Below are 19,985 nucleotides of genomic sequence, written 5' to 3' on the forward strand. Positions count from 1 at the left end.
TATATGCAACGCAGGACACGTTAGATAAACTAGTAATATCATCAACCATGTGTAGTTAACTAGTGATTATGTTAAGATTGATAGTTTTTTATAAGTCTAATGCTAGCTAGCAACTTACCTTTGCTTCTTGCTGCCCTCGCGTAACAGGTAGTCAGCCTGTTAATCCTTGTGGAGTGCAATGTAAGGCAGGTGGTTAGAGCGTTAACCGAAGGTTGCAAAAACGAATCCCCCCTGAACAAGGCAGTTAACCCCCGTTTCTAGGTCGTCATTGTAAATAAGAATGTGTTCTTAATCTGACTTGCCTAGTTAAATAAAGTTGTAAAAAATAAAAATAAAAAAATAAAAAATAAAAAAAAATCGGCAAATCGGTGGCCAAAAATACAGATTACCGATTGTTATGAAAACTTGAAATCAGCCCTAATTAATCGGCCATTCCGATTAATCGGTCGACCTCTAATGTCTATATCAGCTTTGAGTTGTCTATATCAGCTTTGAGTTGTCTAGGGTATGTCTATATCAGCTTTGAGTTGTCTATATCAGCTTTGAGTTGTCTAGGGTATGTCTATATCAGCTTTGAGTTGTCTAGGGTATGTCTATATCAGCTTTGAGTTGTCTATATCAGCTTTGAGTTGTCTAGGGTATGTCTATATCAGCTTTGGCTTGTCTAGGGTATGTCTATATCAGCTTTGAGTTGTCTTGGGTATGTCTATATCAGCTTTGGCTTGTCTAGGGTATGTCTATCAGCTTTGAGTTGTCTAGGGTATGTCTATATCAGCTTTGGCTTGTCTAGGGTATGTCTATCAGCTTTGAGTTGTCTAGGGTATGTCTATATCAGCTTTGTACTTCTGGATTTGGGCATTTTCTCAAGCTTTGCTAAGTTGGATGGGGAGCAGCAGTGAACATCAATCTTCAAGTCATTCCACAGATTTTCAATGCGATTCAACTCTGTGCTTTGGCTGGGCCGCTCAAGGACTTTAACATTCTTGTTCTGAAGCCATTTCCAGCATTGCTTTGGCTGTATGCTTGGGGTCGTTGTCCTGTTGGAACGTAAATCTTCACCCCAGTCTAAGGTTGTTGGCACTCTGAAGCAGGTTCTCATCAAGGACTTGCCTGTATTTGGCACCATTCATTGTTCCCTCTATCCTTACCAGTCTCTCATTCCCTGCTGCTGAAAAGTTGCTGCCACAACCATGCTTCACGGTAGGTACAGTGTTAATTGGTGATGAGCTATGCCTGGTTTTCTCCAGAAATAGCTCTTTGCATTTAGGCCGAAGAGTTACATTTTTGTCTGATCAGACCACAATCTGGGTAGAGTCTGGGTAGTTCCATGTTTTTTCCATTTCCCAATGATGGAGACCATTGTACTCTTGGAAACTTTCATCACTCTAGAAATAGTTTTATACCCTTCTCAGATATAAGCCTCATCACAATTCTATGTCAGAGATCTACAGACATGTGGAATAAGTCAAGGCGTATGACTACTTTCTGAAGGCACTGTAAATTACTTTTCTGACAAGTGTGATTTTTATGGGGCTGAAGAGAAGTGAGACGTGCAAAGCCACAGAATGCAGAGTAGTACAATGGTGACGGCACTGACTTGCCTTCCATGGAGTCCTTGTCTTTGAACACTGTTTACATTGCAGTTGGCGGGACGGGCGCTCCTGTTTAGATAAGTGGGTATCAGATCCCAGCTGTTTACCAACTGTCAGCATCAGGCCTGTCTGGCAAAACACTAAACCCATCCATCACAAGATTTCCTCTCTATAATAACATAGGCTATGTCCTCCATTTTCAAATGTACATTGCTGTTATAGTTTATGTTCTTGAGATAAACTGAGTCAAACTCATAGAATCAATGTAATAGAAAAGGAATCATATATATATATATGGTCCTATTCTCCCCAACTTCTTTTCCAATGATGGATGGATGTACAGTTGAAGTCGGAAGTTTACATACACCTTAGCAAAATACATTTCAACTCAGTTTTTCCACAATTCCTGACATTTAATCTTAGTAAAAATCCCCTGTCTGAGGTCAGTTAGGATCACCACTTTATTTTAAGAATGTGAAATGTCAGAATAATAGTAGAGAGAAGGATATATTTCAGCTTTTATTTATTTCATCACATTCTTAGTGGGTCAGAAGTTTACATACACTCAATTAGTATTTGGTAGCATTGCCTTTAAATTGTTTAACTTGGGTCAAACGTTTCGGGTAGCCTTCCACAAGATTCCCACAATAAGTTGGGTGAATTTTGGCCCACATGCTTTTTCAGTTCTGTCCACATATTTTCTATAGGATTGAGGTCAGGGCTCTGTGATGGCCACTCCAATACCTTGACTGTGTTGTCCTTAAGCCATTTTGCCACAACTTTGGAAGTATGCTTGTGGTCATTGTCCATTTGACAGACCCATTTGCGACCAAGCTTTAACTTCCTGACTGATGTCTTGAGATGTTGCTTCAATATATCCACATAATTTTCATACCTCTTGATGCCATCTATTTTGTGAAGTGCACCAGTCCCCCCTGCAGCAAAGCACCCCCACAACATGATGGTGCCACCCCGGTGCTTCACGGTTGGGATGGTGTTTTTCAGCTTGCAAGCCTCTCCCTTTTTCCTCCAAACATAACAATTGTCATTATGGCCAAACAGTTCTATTTTTGTTTCATCAGACCAGAGGACATTTCTCTAAAAAGTACGATCTTTGTCCCCATGTGCAGTTGCAAACCGTAGTTTGGCTTTTTTATGGCGGTTTTGGAGCAGTGGCTTCTTCCTTACTGAGCGGCCTTTCAGGTTATGACGATATAGGAGTTGTTTTACTGTGGATATAGATACTTTTCTACCTGTTTTCTCCAGCATCTTTACAAGGTCCTTTGCTGTTGTTCTGAGATTGATTTGCAATTTTTGCACTAAAGTATGTTCATCTCTAGGAGACAGAACGCGTCTCCTTCCTGAGCGGTATGACGGCTGCGTGGTCCCATGGTGTTTATACTTGGGTGCTATTGTTTGTACAGATGAACGTGGTACCTTCAAGCGTTTGGAAATTGCTGCCAAGGATGAACCAGACTTGTGGAGGTCTACAATTTTGTTTCTGAGGTCTTGGCTGATTTTCTTTTGATTTTCCCATGATGTCAAGCAAAGAGGCACTGAGTTTGAAGGTAGGCCTTGAAATACATCCACAGGTACACCTCCAATTTACTCAAATTATGTCAATTAGCCTGTCAGAGACTTCTAAAGCCATGACATAATTTTCTGGAATTTTCCACGCTTTTTAAAGGCAGTCAACTTCGTGTATGTAAACTTCTGGAATTGGAAAATTGGAATTGTGATACAGTGAATTATAAGTGAAATAATCTGTCTGTAAACAATTGTTGGAAAAATTACTTGCCTTGCACAAAGTAGATGTCCTAACCGACTTGCCAAAACTATAGTTTGTTAACAAGAAATTTGTGGAGTGGTTGAAAAACGAGTTTTAATGACTCCAACCTAAGTGTATGTAAACTTCCGACTTCAACTGTATGTGTATGTGTGTGCGTGCGGTATGTATGTATGTATGTATGTATGTATGTATGTATGTATGTATGTATGTATGTATGTATGTATGTATGTATGTATGTATGTATGTATGTATGTATGTATGTATTAATTAGTACCAGTCAAAAGTGTGGACACACCTAGTCATTTAAGGGTTTTTCATAATTTTTTACTATTTTCTACATTGAGGTCGAAGGAATTGTCCGTAGAGCTCCGAGACAGGATTGTGCTGAGACACAGATCTGGGAAAGGGTACCAAAAATGTTTTGCAGCATTGAAGGTCCCCAAGAACAGAGACCTCCGTCGTTCTTAAATGGAAGAAGTTTGGAACCACCAAGACTCTTCCTGGCCAGGCGGACAGCTCTAATCTGAGCAATCAGGTTATTTCATTGTTTTGATGTCTTCACTATTATTCTACAATGTAGAAAATAGTAAAAATAAAGAAAAACCCTTGAGGGAGTAGGTGTGTCTAAATTTACGACTGATCTGTCTCTGTCTGTTATTCTTGGGGGGATGGGGGATTGCTCAATTCCCTTAATGTCATAATATTACATCATTACTGATTTATTGAACTCCTTTTGTCATGGTTTTTAATGGAAGGTACACAAAACAGACAGAACACGTATTGTGTAATCCATATAAATCAGTTTTGACTAATAGACTAAAACTCCCAATTGAAATAAGACTTAGGTAATGTTATAAGTTGTATTGTCCGCCGCCATGCTCTTGCTCCTGTATGTTTTGTCTTGTGAGGAGGCATTTGGCTGGCTGTGCTGCGTACGTGCTGCTTGATACAAATGCAAGCAGCCAAATCCCTCTCTCCCTGTTGCCACAGCAGCGGCTGTCCCCACCAAGCTAATCCCCCCCCCCCCCCAGCATAGTGCTGCAGAGGGCTGGGCAACACCTCAGTCTGCTGCTGGAATGACTGAGCTCTCCCTCCCTCCCTCACACACACACACACACACACGCACACATCTCGCTTACATGCACGCATGTACATACACCTGCATGGCTGCCACTGTCTTTCTGTTGTCACCAACATAACACCATTTTCTATGCTCCCTGACTCTCTAGCTTTCATTTTGGTGATTATCAGCGAGCTGGACACAGTCAAGGAACTATGTGGGTTCATTTCTACACAGTTTTCGATTTGGTTTTATTCATTTCAAAGTATATTGAGTTTGCACCCCCCCACCCCCATAATGTTCTGTCTAGACACTTTTACACTTACCGCCCGGTGGGCTGCATTGGGGAAAAAGGGGGATACCTAGTCAGTTGTACAACTGAATGCATTCAACTGAAATGTGTCTTCCGCATTTAACCAAAACCCTCTGAATCAGAGTGGTGCCGGGGGCTGCCTTAATCGGACGTCATCGGCACCCAGGGAGCAGTTGTTGTTGTCGTGGGTTAGCTGCCTTGATCAAGGGCAGAATGGCAGATTTTTTTCCCACCTTGCCGGCTCTGGGATTTGAACCATCTTACCTGCTAGGCTATCTGCCACAAACATTTGTTTTACTATCCTTGTGGGGACCAAACAATTGATTCCCATTCAAAATCCTATTTTCTCTAACCTTAACCCTAATTTTAACCATAAACCTTAACCCCTAAGCCTAAAATATCATTTTTTGGTTACTTGTGAAATGTTTCCTTGTCAGAATGTTCTTTGCTTTACTAACCTTGTGAGGACTTCTAGTCCCCACAAGGATAGTAAAAAAAACACACACACACACACACACACACACACGTATCCTCCTGAAGTTTTAAATGGGCTGACTGTTCTAGTATTAAATCCCATATTATTCTTCTTAGTGTGTCAATTAACCTAGAAAGATCAAATCATCATGTCCTCTTGCCCCTTCCAGGTTCCCCCACCTAAACTTGAGCAGCACATAGAATATATTATCATCTGTGCTGGTCTCCAGCCAACACATGCACCTCTCCATAGAGTTCTATCTGAACCACCAGTCATGTTATTTCCATTTGCTAGAGGAGCTAACACCCTTCTAAGGTTGCCTGGTTCCTTCCTTGGAGGAACAGTTGTCATGCATCCCATCATGATACTGTTTGATCTGCTGAAGTTCATCAGTTTCCCATAAACTGTGTAATTTCACTGTTGAGAACCACTAGGCAGGCAGGCAGGCAGACACTGCAGGCAGTGGCACCGACCGGAGTGTCCTCTGACTGTCTCCACGATGGGAACAGAACAGCGTGAGAAAGTGTGTGTTTGTGAGTATGAAAGGAAGCTCTGATGAATACTGTATGTGGGAGGTTTAGGCGAGGCCGGGCCAACCTGCTTCTTTAACTAGACGTCTCACTGAAAATTTCCGCTTAAGTCTGCATCATATCTGAAAAATGGCCTAGATGGCAAGAGATATCTCACACGAATGACAGTGACACAGATTAAGAATTGTGTTGATTTAAATAGCCAGCTACAGTTTAAAGTAAGACTGAGATTTTATGATATTCAAAATATTGGTTCTGGTTCATCATAGTTTAGCCGAGTTGTTAGTTAGTTGAGCTGTTCTACACACTTTTTCCTATATAGTGCACTACTTTTGATGGTCATCAGGGTGCTGATCAAAAGTAATGCACTATATAGGGAATAGAGTGACATTTGGGGTGCAACCACAGACAATAGAGATGTATGTTCCATTTATTCTCTTTAGCCATTTTGAAAAAAACAGCATAGACCAGCATGAATTTTAAGCTGGTCTGTGCTGGTCTGATGCTGGTCTGTGCTGGTCTGACCAGCATGGTCTCGCTGGTTCTGCAAGCCAACTAGCATGGTCTAACTGGCTGTGCTGGCTGACCAGCATTCATTGTGTTTTCAACTTACTGTTGAGAGTTAGAATAGTAGATTGAACGAAGTGCAATTTTTTTATTTGTTTGTGCATCAGTAGTTTTTCTCATGACAGTCACTCAATTAGCCCATGTCATTGTTAAGTTAGTGTAGCGTCCAGATATCTAAACTTGTAGGAATTATGGTTGAATAACCGACCGTGGGGCCCCCAAGTCACTCACTCAGATATTATATTACAATCTGCAAACATTTATCTCCACCCTATGGCAAAATGTTTAGATTTGCAGCAAACTTGCTTTAAAACTACAAAATGTTCACTATGTCCCATGGCAAAATGTGTAGAATTGCAGGAAATTAACAAAATTTCGCTTAGGACCCTCAGAAGGCTAGGGCCGGCTATGACTGCATGTGTGGGCATGGATGTGCTTACGCAGACCCTCGAGCAACTGTGGCCCCCCCAGAATTTCTGTGGCCCCGACCCCATAAAAGTTGCCCATCCCTGACCTAAACCGTTTAAACTGGAACAACCATTTCAGTAACGGGTGCAATAAATCCAGCTAACGGATAGGATTCGTTTTTTTATCTTTGTGTAGCATAAGATAAATGTATTGATTTAATCAGTCAATGTATATGCAAAAACAGATTTTGCAACATACAATTTAAAAACATTTTTTACTGCAATACATTTACTTGACTTAAAGGGAAATTCTACCGATGCTCTATTTAAAAAAAAATATACACTACCGTTCAAAATTTTGGGGTCACTTAGAAATGTCCTTGTTTTTGAAAGAAAAGCTATTTTTTTTGTCCATTTTTAAAATAACATCAAATTGATCAGAAATACATTGTAGACATTGTTAATGTTGTAAATGACTATTGCTGGAAATGGCAGATTTTTTTATTTTTATCACTCCTGTGTTCCAATGGCACATTGTGTTAGCTAGTCCAAGTTTATCATTTTAAAAGGCTAATTGATCATTAAAAAACCCTTTTGAAATTATGTTAGCACAGCTGAAAACAGTTGTTCTGATTTAAAGAAGCAATAAAACTGGCCTTTAGATTAGTTGAGTATCTGGAGCATCAGCATTTGTGGGTTCGATTACAGGCTCAAAATGGGCAGAAACAAAGAACTTTCTTCTGAAACTCGTCAGTCTAATCTTGTTCTGAGAAATGAAGGCTATTCCATGCGAGAAGTTGCCAAGAAACTGAAGATCTCGTACAACGCAGTGTACTACTCCCTTCACAGAACAGCGCAAACTAGCTCTAACCAGAATAGAAAGAGGAGTAGGAGGCCCCGGTGCACAACTGAGCATGAGGACAAGTACATTAGAGTGTCTAGTTTGAGAAACAGACGCCTCACAAGTCCTCAAATGGCAGCTTCATTAAATAGTACCCGCAAAACACCAGTCTCAACGTCAACTGTGAAGAGCCGACTCCGGGATGCTGGCCTTCTAGGCAGAGTTGCAAAGAAAAATCTATATCTCAGACTGGCCAATAAAAGATTAAGATGGGCAAAAGAACACAGACACTGGACAGAGGAACTCTGCCTAGAAGACCAGCATGGTCTGTGTCTTGTCGTATTTGGTGTGTTACTAGTAGGCTACAAATTAACACAGGTACATTGCCTCCACCTACTTTTCAAAGCGCAGTGATGATTGTACCTTATTTCCAAAATATTGGGTAGAAAAATTTACCATCATCAGAGCTCTAAAGTACGACACATTTGGTCGCATATGAGACAAAATATTTTGCTGTGCGTCTAGGAGTTTTATTTTGGGAGCAAAATCTCCCAGATAATAATTGTTGTAATGATAAGGCTTTGCTGTACCCTTGTTTCCTCCTGCCCTAGAGCAACAAATGAGTACTACAGCAAAAATGGCTTACTTCCAGGTCAAAAGATCTGACCCATATTACCGGCGCAACATTTGTATCTTACTATAGCGGATCACAGGGACTGCATTTTACATTCATAAATCATGTCGTTGGCCGTTCTAAAACTGGCGACGTCGTTAACCATTTGTTTACACTTTGTTCAGTAATGTTACCTCATTGGCTAGCTATCTAACAACCTGGTAACTTTACCGGTGTATGCAAACATTTGGGGACACAGAAGTAAAGGAATACCATCTTCAGGAGATCAATGATCATAGCAATGAATGAATGATAGATCTCTTGTATGTCGTCATCACAAACCTGACGTTTTTAAAGAAACAGTGTACCATTTTCAGTGTATTGCATCCCATTAGGAAAATAGTGCTTTTTATACAATGTAGAAACCAAATATTCCACAAATGATTTAGTAATTTCAATGACTGGTATTTGTATCAAAATGTTTTACTTTTATAATAAATCAATGTATTTACAGTGTTACATATTAGTTTCTAGGGCGCATGTAGTTCGAAAGTAGCTAGAATTCATATTGGCCTGTGGTATTCAACCGTGGGTCCACAGAGGTACTGCAGGGGGTCAACGGAAATATAGAGTGCCTTCGGAAAGTCTTCAGACCCGTTGACTTTCTCCACATTTTATTACATTACAGCCTGTTTCTAAAATTGATTACATAGTTTTTTCTTCCCTCATTAATCTACACACAATACCCCATAATGACAATGCAAAAACAGTTTTTTTATACATTTTTGCTAATTTATAAAAAATAAAGCAACTTAAATATCACATTTACATAAGTATTCAGACCCTGTACTCCATACTTTGTTGAAGCACTTTTGCCAGCGATTACAGCATCGAGTGTTCTTGGGTATGACGCTACACGCTTGGCACACCTGTATTTGGGGAGTTTCTCCCGTTCTCTGCAGAGCCTCTCAAGCTCTGTCAGGTTGTATGGGCAGCGTCGATGCACAGCTTTTTTCAGGTCTCTCCAGAGATGTTTGATCGGGTTCAAGTCCGGGCTCTGGCTGGGCCACTCAAGGACATTCAGAGACTTGTTCCAAAGCCACTTCTGCGTTGTCTTGGCTGTATGCTTAGGGTCGTTGTCCTGTTGGAAGGTGAACCTTTGCCCCTGAGTGCTCTGGAACAGGTTTTCATCAAGGATCTCGCTGTACTTTGCTCCGTTCATCTTTGCCTCTATCCTGACTAGTCTCCCAGTCCCTGCAACTGAAATACAACCCCACAGCATGATGCTGCCACCACGTTGCTTCACTGTAGGGATTGTGCCAGGTTTCCTCCAGACGTGACGCTTGGCATTCAGGCCAAAGAGTTCAATCTTGGTTTTATCAGACCGGAGAATATTGTTCCTCATGGTCTGAGAGTCTTTAGGTGCCTTTTGGCAAACTCCAAGCAGGCTGTCAATTGCATTTTACTAAGGAGTGGCTTCCGTCTGGCTGCTCTACCATAAAGGCCTGATTTGGTGGAGTGCTGCAGAGATGGGAGAATCTTCCAGAAAGACAACCTTCTCCACAGAGGAACTCTGGAGCTCTGTCAGAGTGACCATCGGGTTCTTGGTCAACTCCCTGACCAAGTCCCTTCTCCCCTGATTGCTCAGTTTGGCCGGGCGGCCAGCTCTAGGAAGAGTCTTGGAGGTTCCAAACTTTTTCCATTTAAGAATGACAGAGGCATCTGTTCTTGGGGACCTTCAATGCTGCACAACATTTTTGGTACCCTATCCCAGATCTGTGTCTCGACACAATCCTGTCTCTGAGCTCTACGGACGATTCCTTCGACCTCATGGCTTGGTTTATGCTCTGACAAGTGTGGGACCTTAAATAGACAGGTGTGTGCCTGAGCTCAATTTCGAGTCTCATAGCAAAGGGTCTGAATACTATTGCAAATAAGGTATTTCAGATTTTTATTTGTAATACATTTGCAAAAATAAATAACTTTTCACTGTCATTATGGGGTATTGTATGTAGATTGCTGAGGATGTATTATTTATTTAATCCATTTTAGAATAAGGTTGAAACATAAGAAAATGTGGAAAAAGTCGAGGGGTCTGAATACTTTCCAAAGGCACTGTATCCCCACTTGGTGCTGGATTCCAATAGGAATTAGACATCACTTTGCAAGCCTGCATAATGTGACTTGATGCTGGTATGCTGGTGACCAGAAAAACAACAGCAGGGACGTCTCATCTCTGTTTTTCTGCAGAGGAAATAAAACAGAGTTAATTTGTTTCCCAGCTACAGTGAGGGAAAAAATTATTTGATCCCCTGCTCTTAAAGGGAGTGCTCCTAATCTCATCTTGTTACCTGTATAAAAGACACCTGTCCACAGAATCAATTAATCAATCAGATTCCAAACTCTCCACCATGGCCAAGACCAAAGAGCTCTCCAAGGATGTCAGGGACAAGATTGTAGACCTACACAAGGCTGGAATGGGCTACAAGACCATCGCCAAGCAGCTTGGTGAGAAGGTGACAACAGTTGGTGCAATTATTCGCAAATGGAAGAAACACAAAAGAACTGTCAATCTCCCTCGGCCCTGGGGCTCCATGCAAGATCTCACCTCGTGGAGTTGCAATGATCATGAGAACGGTGAGGAATCAGCCCAGAACCACACTGGAGGATCTTGTCAATGATCTCAAGGCAGCTGGGACCATAGTCACCAAAAAAACAATTGGTAACACACTACGCCGTGAAGGACTGAAATCCTGCAGCGCCCGCAAGGTCCCCCTGCTCAAGAAAGCACATATACATGCCCGTCTGAAGTTTGCCAATGAACATCTGAATGATTCAGAGGACAACTGGGTGAAAGTGTTGTGGTCAGATGAGACCAAAATGGAGCTCTTTGGCATCAACTCAACTTGCCGTGTTTGGAGGAGGAGGAATGCTGCCTATGACCCCAAGAACACCATACCCACCATCAAACATGGAGGTGGAAACATTATGCTTTGGGGGTGTTTTTCTGCTAAGGGGACAGGACAACTTCACCGCATCAAAGGGACGATGGACGGGGCCATGTCCCGTCAAATCTTGGGTGAGAACCTCCTTCCCTCAGCCAGGGCATTGAAAATGGGTCGTGGATGGGTATTCCAGCATGACAATGACCCAAAACACACAGCCAAGGCAACAAAGGAGTGGCTCAAGAAGAAGCACATTAAGGTCCTGGAGTGGCCTAGCCAGTCTTCAGACCTTAATCCCATAGAACATCTGTGGAGGGAGCTGAAGGTTCGAGTTGCCAAACGTCAGTCTCGAAACCTTAATGACTTGGAGAAGATCTGCAAAGAGGAGTGGGACAAAATCCCTCCTGAGATGTGTGCAAACCTGGTGGCCAACTACAAGAAACGTCTGACCTCTGTGATTGCCAACAAGGTTTTTGCCACCAAGTACTAAGTCATGTTTTGCAGAGGGGTCAAATATTTATTTCCCTCATTAAAATGCAAATCATGTGTTTTTCTGGATTTTTTTGTTGTTATTCTGTCTCTCACTGTTCAAATAAACCTACCATTAAAATTATATACTGATCATTTCTTTGTCAGTGGGCAAACGTACAAAATCAGCAGGGGATCAAATGCTTTTTTTCCCTCACTGTATCACCACAAAACTATTAGAAGCTCCTCTCTTTCATTGGAGGTAACTAACGTTCTCTCTGCTCTTTCTCTCGCACCCCCCCCCCCCCACCCCCCCCCCCCCCCCCTCCTCCTCCCTGAAGCTAACTAACCAGAGATTATCGGGGTGGGGGGGGGGGCAGCAAGAAGCTTCTGCTGCAGGCAATTATGGTCTTAATATTACATCATGTGGAGAGTAGCTGTGTGTGTGTGTGTGTGTGTGCGCGTACTTGACTGGGTGTGTGTGTGCAGTTGAAGAATTATATCAAGGTCATTCCTGGCCCCAACTGGGAGATTTTTACTGAGGGAGATTTTTTTTTCTTTTTCTCTTCGTTTTTTTTTACACTGACTCACTTATGTAATACTTATGTCACAAAGTGTAATAATGACTTTCTAAACACCTTTTAGGTAACAGCTGCTTCTTTTCTTTTGAAAGAAAGTTACTCGACTCAAATTCCACTCAGAAGTGGAAGGAAGAGATTAAAGGTGGAAACCGTGTAGGAGTCTGCATGAAAGGGATGGGAGTTGATGACACAGCACACCCCCCCCCCCCCCCCCAAAAAAAAAGTTGTATCATGTAACTACAAGTGAACTAACACTTGCACTTTACTTTTCTCCCCCTTACTAGCTCTGACTTCGCTGAGCTATTTTATTGAGGAGAAAAATGTACTTACTATGACTGTGAAATTTGGTTGTCCCACCTAGCTATCTTAAGATGAATACACTAACTCTTAAGTTGTTCTGGGTAAGTGTCTGCTAAAATGTAAATGTACAGCCAAAGCCAAATGAAAGGTTTCTCTTCATCTGCAGTGGGGCCATGACTGTCTGGTTGTGTTGAGTACATCCGGAAGACGGCTTATAAGAAAATGTTTTAAAACTAAGGAGTCACTACTTCAACTCCTCAAATAAGAAGTGGGCCTTTTTTTTGGCTAGTCAAACACAGGAAGGTGATGGATGTAAGGCTACGAAGCTAGTGTTGCGTTCTATACTGTGGTAAACAAAGGCTATGTTTTGATCCCTGTCCTCTTGCAGGTTCTGCTTTTATCTAGGCCTACTCCACTGTCCACATCACTTCAGTATCTTCACACGCCATAGACATAGGACTAGAATGGTAATTTCCTTTCAAGTCAACGTTCCGTGATGGGTGGACCAGCGGCCGTTCTATGCCCTACTTCATTCTATTTCTATGTTCCACACCATCTGCCATGTAGACCTACAGTTCACCTGACACACAGTCAATGTAAACAGACCCTGGAATCATTGTCCTGAGTGAGTGATTGATTTAATTGGGTGCAGTAGAAAAATCATCTCACACACCCTGTCTCTCTGTCTCCCTCTCTCTCAGACCTTCACAGCCTCACCCCAGTGTGTGTTCAAAACATTCCTCTGAATTTGGCATCTGTGGTGAGTTTATTTACCAAGTGATAGTAAGGGAATGAGTGATTGATTGATTATTTATATTTTTGGAGTGTGTTTTGATTCTGCAGTATGTTGACTAAGTTTCAATTACACACTTTCAAGTGCTGCTGTATTGCTTCAGCACAGACGGCGCAGCCTGCGTGCCAGCTTTTTGGCCATACGCAGCACTACTGATAGAAAGCTATCAATGGTCTGTGTCAAAATGATAGTTGGTTGTGTTTTGGTCAGTCAAATCCCTTTTTATTTGTCACTTGCTCCGAATAAAATGGGTGTAAACCTTACCGTGAAATGCTTATTCACAAGCCCTTAACTAACAATGCAGTTAAAGAAAGAGTTTAGAAGATATTTACTAAATAATGTAAAAATAGTACAAAAATAGCAGCAGTGTAAAAACAAAAGGGAGGGTGGGCATGTCAATGTAAATAGTCCAGGAACTTCTTCTAGGTTATTTGGGATCAATTGGCTAAATATGATTGATGGATAGGTAATTTGGTAGGCAACTGGTGAGTAATCATCTGATTCACAAATTGCACCCTATTCCCTATTTAGTGTCGTTACTACTTTTGACCAGAGCCCTGGACCCTTGTCAAAGTAGTGCATTAAATAGGGAATATGGTGCCATTTGGGGTGCAGTAGAACATTTTACACAGGCAGCACACAGTGGCAGCCAAACAGGTACCAAGCCCAAGCGGGCTGATTGGGAGGGAGAGGCCCTCTAATCTCCTACGTTTCTTCCAAATGCCTCCAGGAGTGACAGGAAACTTGGAAGACCTAGCCCCCCCACACACACACACTCACACACTACCCCTACCACCAGCCCTGACACCAACACCCCGGATGGTGCCATGATCAGAGAGAGAAGGAGAAAGGGAAGAGATGGAGAATGAGAGAGAGCAAAAGGGAGAGCAGAGAGAATGACTGCAGGCATCTGTCAGCACTCTCACTGAAGCGTGTTCCAAGCTGCTGGGAGGGAGAGCTGATTAAAAACTTCTCTCTTGCTCTATCTACCTCTCTCTTTCTCTCTCTCCATTACTCAGCATCACAGACGCGGGAAGGTGTGACAACACACTCGCTGCAACTCCCTCTCTCCCTCAAAATAACAGCTACTGTCCAGGCATGAAAGTTGAAGAGGTTGAGGAGAAGGATAAGATAGCAGCAAGAGAACAAGAAAGGACAGTCTAAAAAATAAGATTGTAAAGAAGTGGATACCCATTAATGTAGGGCAGGCCTGTGAGTTGAGGACACACAAGACAAGACAGGGCACTCATTTTTGTATTTTTTTGCAACTGGCCAGACAGACAGTAATAGAATGAATTGTGTTTTTTTAAAGGGAAGATTTTTTTTTTTTTGTCAGCTGCTGACGATGTCTTTCATGTCTGAGTTTTAGGACGTCTAATAACCAGATTGTGACTTGGAAGATTAGTATTGCCAATAAATAAAAAAAATTGACATGATCAACTTTCACGATCCCTGTCCACTTTAAATATAGCTTTCATGTGCAGATTCCCTTCCAGACTGTAGCATCTGGGTCGTCAGCAGTATTATACAGGTAACTGCCAAAATAAAGGAAACACCATCAGAGTGTCGTAAGGTGTTGGGCCACCACGAGCCAGAACAGCTTCAATGCACCTTGGCATAGATTCTACAAGTGTCTGGAACTCTATTGGAGGGATGCGACACCATTCTTCTACAAGAAATTCCATCATTTGGTGTTATGTTGATGGGAAAACGCAGTTTTCATATTGAGAGTAGAGTTTGACAAAGTTGATCCTGGCCTGTGTTTGTCCTTTCTCACTTGATATTGCTGATGTAAGGAGTATGTATTTTGGGTGTGAGATAGTATGCCCAGGTACTGTAAGGAACACTCTACCTGGATTGGTCCTTCATTCAATCTGTCACAGAATAATTGAAAGAACTATATTTTCTTGACTGAGACCAAGTTAGGAAATTATTTATTTCCACTGGATGGATAACCTGGCAACATTCATCATCATTTAATTGAGGGAAACCTTTCCTTTTGAAGTAGAACTCAAAACCGCTGTAGGCCTATTACCTTAACGCACCCAGGTGTTGTCACAAGCTTATTAGAGGAGTCCACCCCCACTTTGTCTCATCTTTTCTCTTCCACTTCAAGCTGAAGGCGTTCCTTCGGTCTCTCTATTCTCTATGACACACTGGATGGAAAAATAGGAGCAGCACTTGGTTGCCTAGCTGCCCACCTACTTGCCCTTCCCATAGAAACCTGTTCTTCTGAGGCTTAGTAATGTGTTTTTCCTATAGGATCTGTTAAGCCTTCCATATTATAATGTTCAATCAGTGGAATATTTGGCGAGACTATTTACGCATGATCAACATGGGCGTGCCTGTTACAGTGGGAGTATGACTGTGTTCCAAAATGGAACCCAATTCCCTATTTAGTACATTTGCTAGTCTGTACTTGGTGACTTCCTCCTTATGCCGGGCGTACACTACACGACTTCCAAAATCCTAACATCGCTTTGCCTCTGTGTTTCCTGTAGTTTGTTGTCTTGCCAACGCAAGTGTGGCATAGACGGGGGGGGGGGGGGGGGGGGGGGGGGTCACACACTACAAGATTCTTCACTTGGTCGTGAGGGTTCTCGATATCACACTGTCTCACGAAAACAAGGTGATGATGTGATTAGATTGTTAACCTCTTGGGGCTAGGTGGGACGCTAGCGTGCCACCCGTGGTGCACTCCATCAACAGCAGGTGCATTTCAAGAGCGGCAAATTTGAATCCAAATAAATGTCAAAATTCTAATTTTTCAAAAATACAACTATTTTACACCATTTGAAAGATAAACATCTCCTTAATCTAACCACGTTTTACGATTTCAAAAAGGTTTTACGGCGAAAGCATAAATTTAGAGTATGTTAGGACAGTACATTTACAAGAGTTGTGTGTAATGTTTTGTCAAGTCAAAGACAGGGTCACCAAAACCATAAAACCAGCTAAAATGATGCACTAACCTTTTACAATCTCCATCAGATGACACTCCTAGGACATTATGTTAGACAATGCATGCATTTTTAGTTCTATCAAGTTCATATTTATATCCAAAAACAGCGTTTTACTATGGCATTGATGTTGAGGAAATCGTTTCCCTCCAATAACCGGCAGTCAAGTCAGCGTCACAAATTAAATAATTAAAATTAGAAAACATTGGTAAAATATTATATTGTCATTTAAAGAATTATAGATTTACATCTCTTGAACGCAATCAACTTGCCAGATTTAAAAATAACCTTACTGGGAAATCACACTTTGCAATAATCTGAGCACTGCGCCCAGAAAAATACGCGTTGCGATACAGACTAGACGTCATGTTGGGGAGATCTAAAATCGAAAATACTATGTAAATAATCCATTACCTTTGATTCTCTTCATCAGATGTCACTTCCAGGTATCACAGGTCCATAACGAATGTAGTTTTGTTCAAAAAAGCTCATCATTTATGTCCAAAAATCTCCGTCTCGTTAGCACATGATGTAAGCCAGCCGGACTTCTCGTCATGAACGAGGGGAAAAAGTATATTTCCGTTCGTTCAAACATGTCAAACGTTGTATAGCATAAATCATTAGGGCCTTTTTTAACCAGAACATGAATAATATTCAAGGTGGACGAATGCATACTCTTTTATAACGTATTGGAACGAGGCTACCCAACATGAACTCGCGCGCCAGGTGTCTAATGGGACATCATCGTTCCATGGCTCTTGTTCGGTCAGATCTCCCTCCAGAAGACTCAAAACACTTTGTAAAGGCTGGTGACATCTAGTGGAAGCAATAGGAAGTGCCAAAATATTCCTAAGCCCCTGTGTTTTTCAATGGGATAGGTTTAAAGTCAATACAACACATCAGGTATCCACTTCTTGTCAGAAAATGTCTCAGGGTTTTGCCTGCCAAATGAGTTCTGTTATACTCACAGACACCATTCAAACAGTTTTAGAAACTTTAGAGTGTTTTCTATCCATATATAATAAGTATATGCATATTCTAGTTACTGGGTAGGATTAGTAACCAGATTAAATCGGGTACATTTTTTTTATCCAGACGTGCAAATGCTGCCCCCTAGCCCCAACAGGTTAACGTAGCTATAACGAGCTGTTGCTCAAACCAGCCTCAAACATTCATGCTTGCCATGCAGAGTTGAAATATCTAGCCAATACATTTTTAATTGAATAGCATTGCTTTCCATTTTTTATTGAACAGCATTGCTTGTGAACTACAAAGCTGTGACAATATGACACTGGTTGCAAGTACAAATGCATAGGCTACCAGTAGTTGTCATGGCTCCTGCTTGAGAGTCTACACATTCTGGGTGATGCGATACAGCATCATCATCTCACTGGCATCTTCTCTGGCAAGCTCTCATTGGCTATTGCTGATCACCATTCTCAAAACTTGTCGTTGCACATCTCACACTACAAGAGCATAGCAGATTTTGTGCCGATAAAATCAAACATGTTTGAAAGTATCGGGACCTCTGGGACGGCTCAAAGATGTGATCGGTAGACCTTAGATTCCGTCTCGGACCCACTCACGTTAAACAAAGGTAGATGACGGTAGCGCGCCCCGAGTATGCATCAACATGTGGATTTTGTCTCCCATCTGGGACAGCTAAATCGGGGCCAAAATCGTGTAGTGTACGCCCGGCTTTAGGTGTATCTGTCTTTTGAGTACTCCAAGCGTGTTCGCGAAAGGCCAACTTAGTCAAAACTACAGTATGTTGTATATGAATACTGACCCTATTTCCCCCCCCCCACACACACTTTAGCAGCTCCTGGAGTACGTCGGGAAGGGGAAGAGCATCCTGGACGTGGGTTTGGCCCAGGCCAGGCAGCCCCTCAGCACACGCTGCCACTACTTTGAGGTGGAGATAGTGGATGCTGGAGAGAAGTGCTACATTGCCCTGGGCCTGGCCAGAAGGGTAAGCACTGTACAATTGCACATCAGTAAACTTATGGCCACACAGAGACAGATGAAATCACATGCATTCATCAATTGTCCATTTTTGTCAAAAGTTAATCAACTATTTTCGGAAGAGTTGCGTGCGTGTTTGGCAATGATCTCCGTTGTCCATCTGTCAACAAATGACTCCCATTTGAAAAACCATTTGGTTCTGGCCTCCCGAGTGGCGCAGCGGTCTAAGGCACTGCATCGCATTGTAACTACAGCCTGGGGTTCGATCCCATTGGCCCAGCGTCTTCCAGGTTAGGGGAGGGTTTGGCTGGTGGGGCATTACTTGGCTTATCACGCTCTAACGACTCCTTGTGGCGGTGCCGGGCGCCTGCAGGCTGATCATGGTCGTCAGTTGAACAGTGTTTCCTCCGGGTTAATCAAGCGGATGTTAAGAAGCACGGCTTGACTGGTCATGTTTCGGAGGACACAAGACTCGACCTTAGCCTCTCCCGAGCCCATTGGGGAGTTGCAGCAATGATACAGGATCATAATCACGAAATTGGGAAGAAAAAGTGGGTAAAAATTACAACAACAAAAATTAACATTGGCTCAATCTGTAATTTTCTGAGACAAAATCTCTGTCTGGCCATAGCCTAAGGGTAAGCATTCATAACTCTTTATACAGTTTTTAACCATCAGCACCACAGAGAAGTATAGGTGGCATTTATTTAGTCAGATTCTGCTTGTTTTGAAGTTGAGGAAGTAATAGTACAATCGTAAAACACATTTAGGTACAGTACAGGGTTCGTACAGACAGTGGCAAGTCAAATTCAAGGACTCACAATTACTTATTCAAGCACTAATATTTATTTTCAAGGACCATCAATTTGAAGTAGTTCCTATTATGCCATTGTTTCTAGTCGCCACCAGATGGCAGTATGTTGCCACAACCTCATGAAAAAAAAAATTACTTACTATTCATGACTACCTTACAAGTTCGACTCAATAATATGTCTTCTCTACTTATTTGCAACATACATGAATGGGAAGTCAGTACTAAAAAGGGAAGGGGTCTGAATACTTTCGAATCCACTGTACCTACATACTTCACTCATTATTCAACACCTTTGTTGTAGGAATAGAACACAGTGTGCTTGATGAAGAGGAAAAAAACAATTAAAGAAATTTTAGCACGACTAATTCAAACCCCTCATCTCGTTTTCCAAAGAATGCACATGCGGTTCCCATCTAATGTTAGCACAGGACAGGAGCTGCTAGACTTTCCATAATAACCTGTGTGCCTTGAAGCCTAACACAACAAACAGTTGTACGGGAACTGATCAAAACAACGAGCAACATCTGGTCTTACACCATTGTAGACTGGAACAGAGAAAAAAGAATACAGGTTGCCCCTATGGCCAAAAGTAGTGCATAGTATAGGGAATAGTATACAATTTTTGGACGTATCCATAATATACATAGGTATCAATGGAAGGCCAAGACTGAGAGATGCTCAATGGCCGATTGATATCACCCATTTGCATTGCTCATACTGTCTGTAGAGGATGAAAAGGGCTGGGACTGACTGTGTAGGTCTGACCTAGGAACATCAGTCATGAGGTGTAATGAACGCCAGCCACAACCCAAGGCCTGGTCTACGTGGAGGTGCCCTGTCCTGTCATGCTTGCTCTGATCTCTCTGTGGCCATGGGCATGGCTCACTGTAGACAGAGACTAATTACTCTCAGGTCTTGAACCGACCGGCGACCGCAGACTGAAACTAGTCTTGTCTTGTGAAAGGGAAGGTT

At 42.1% G+C, this 19,985-nt stretch overlaps 2 protein-coding genes across 4 annotated transcripts in view; one reads left to right on the forward strand and one right to left on the reverse strand.

The window, feature by feature from the left end:
• igfbp-6b2 (insulin-like growth factor binding protein 6 paralog B2) overlaps window positions 1-19,985 on the reverse strand; it is an 81,687-nt gene that overhangs the window by 45,423 nt on the left and 16,279 nt on the right. The gene's annotated exons all lie outside the window — the stretch shown is intronic.
• spryd3 (SPRY domain containing 3) overlaps window positions 1-19,985 on the forward strand; it is a 91,690-nt gene that overhangs the window by 39,426 nt on the left and 32,279 nt on the right. Inside the window, exon 7 of one of the 3 annotated variants that reach the window (XM_014135940.3) lies at window positions 18,054-18,206. The exons of 1 other annotated variant lie outside the window; for it this stretch is intronic. In XM_014135940.3, the coding sequence (XP_013991415.1) occupies window positions 18,054-18,206 (153 nt within the window). The remainder of the gene's footprint in view (window positions 1-18,053; window positions 18,207-19,985) is intronic. One more of the 3 variants, XM_014135942.3, reaches the window with a different exon arrangement.

Source organism: Salmo salar, chromosome 13, assembly GCF_965601325.2.
Source record: "Salmo salar chromosome 13, fSalSal1, whole genome shotgun sequence".
NCBI classification, from domain to species: Eukaryota; Metazoa; Chordata; class Actinopteri; order Salmoniformes; family Salmonidae; genus Salmo; species Salmo salar.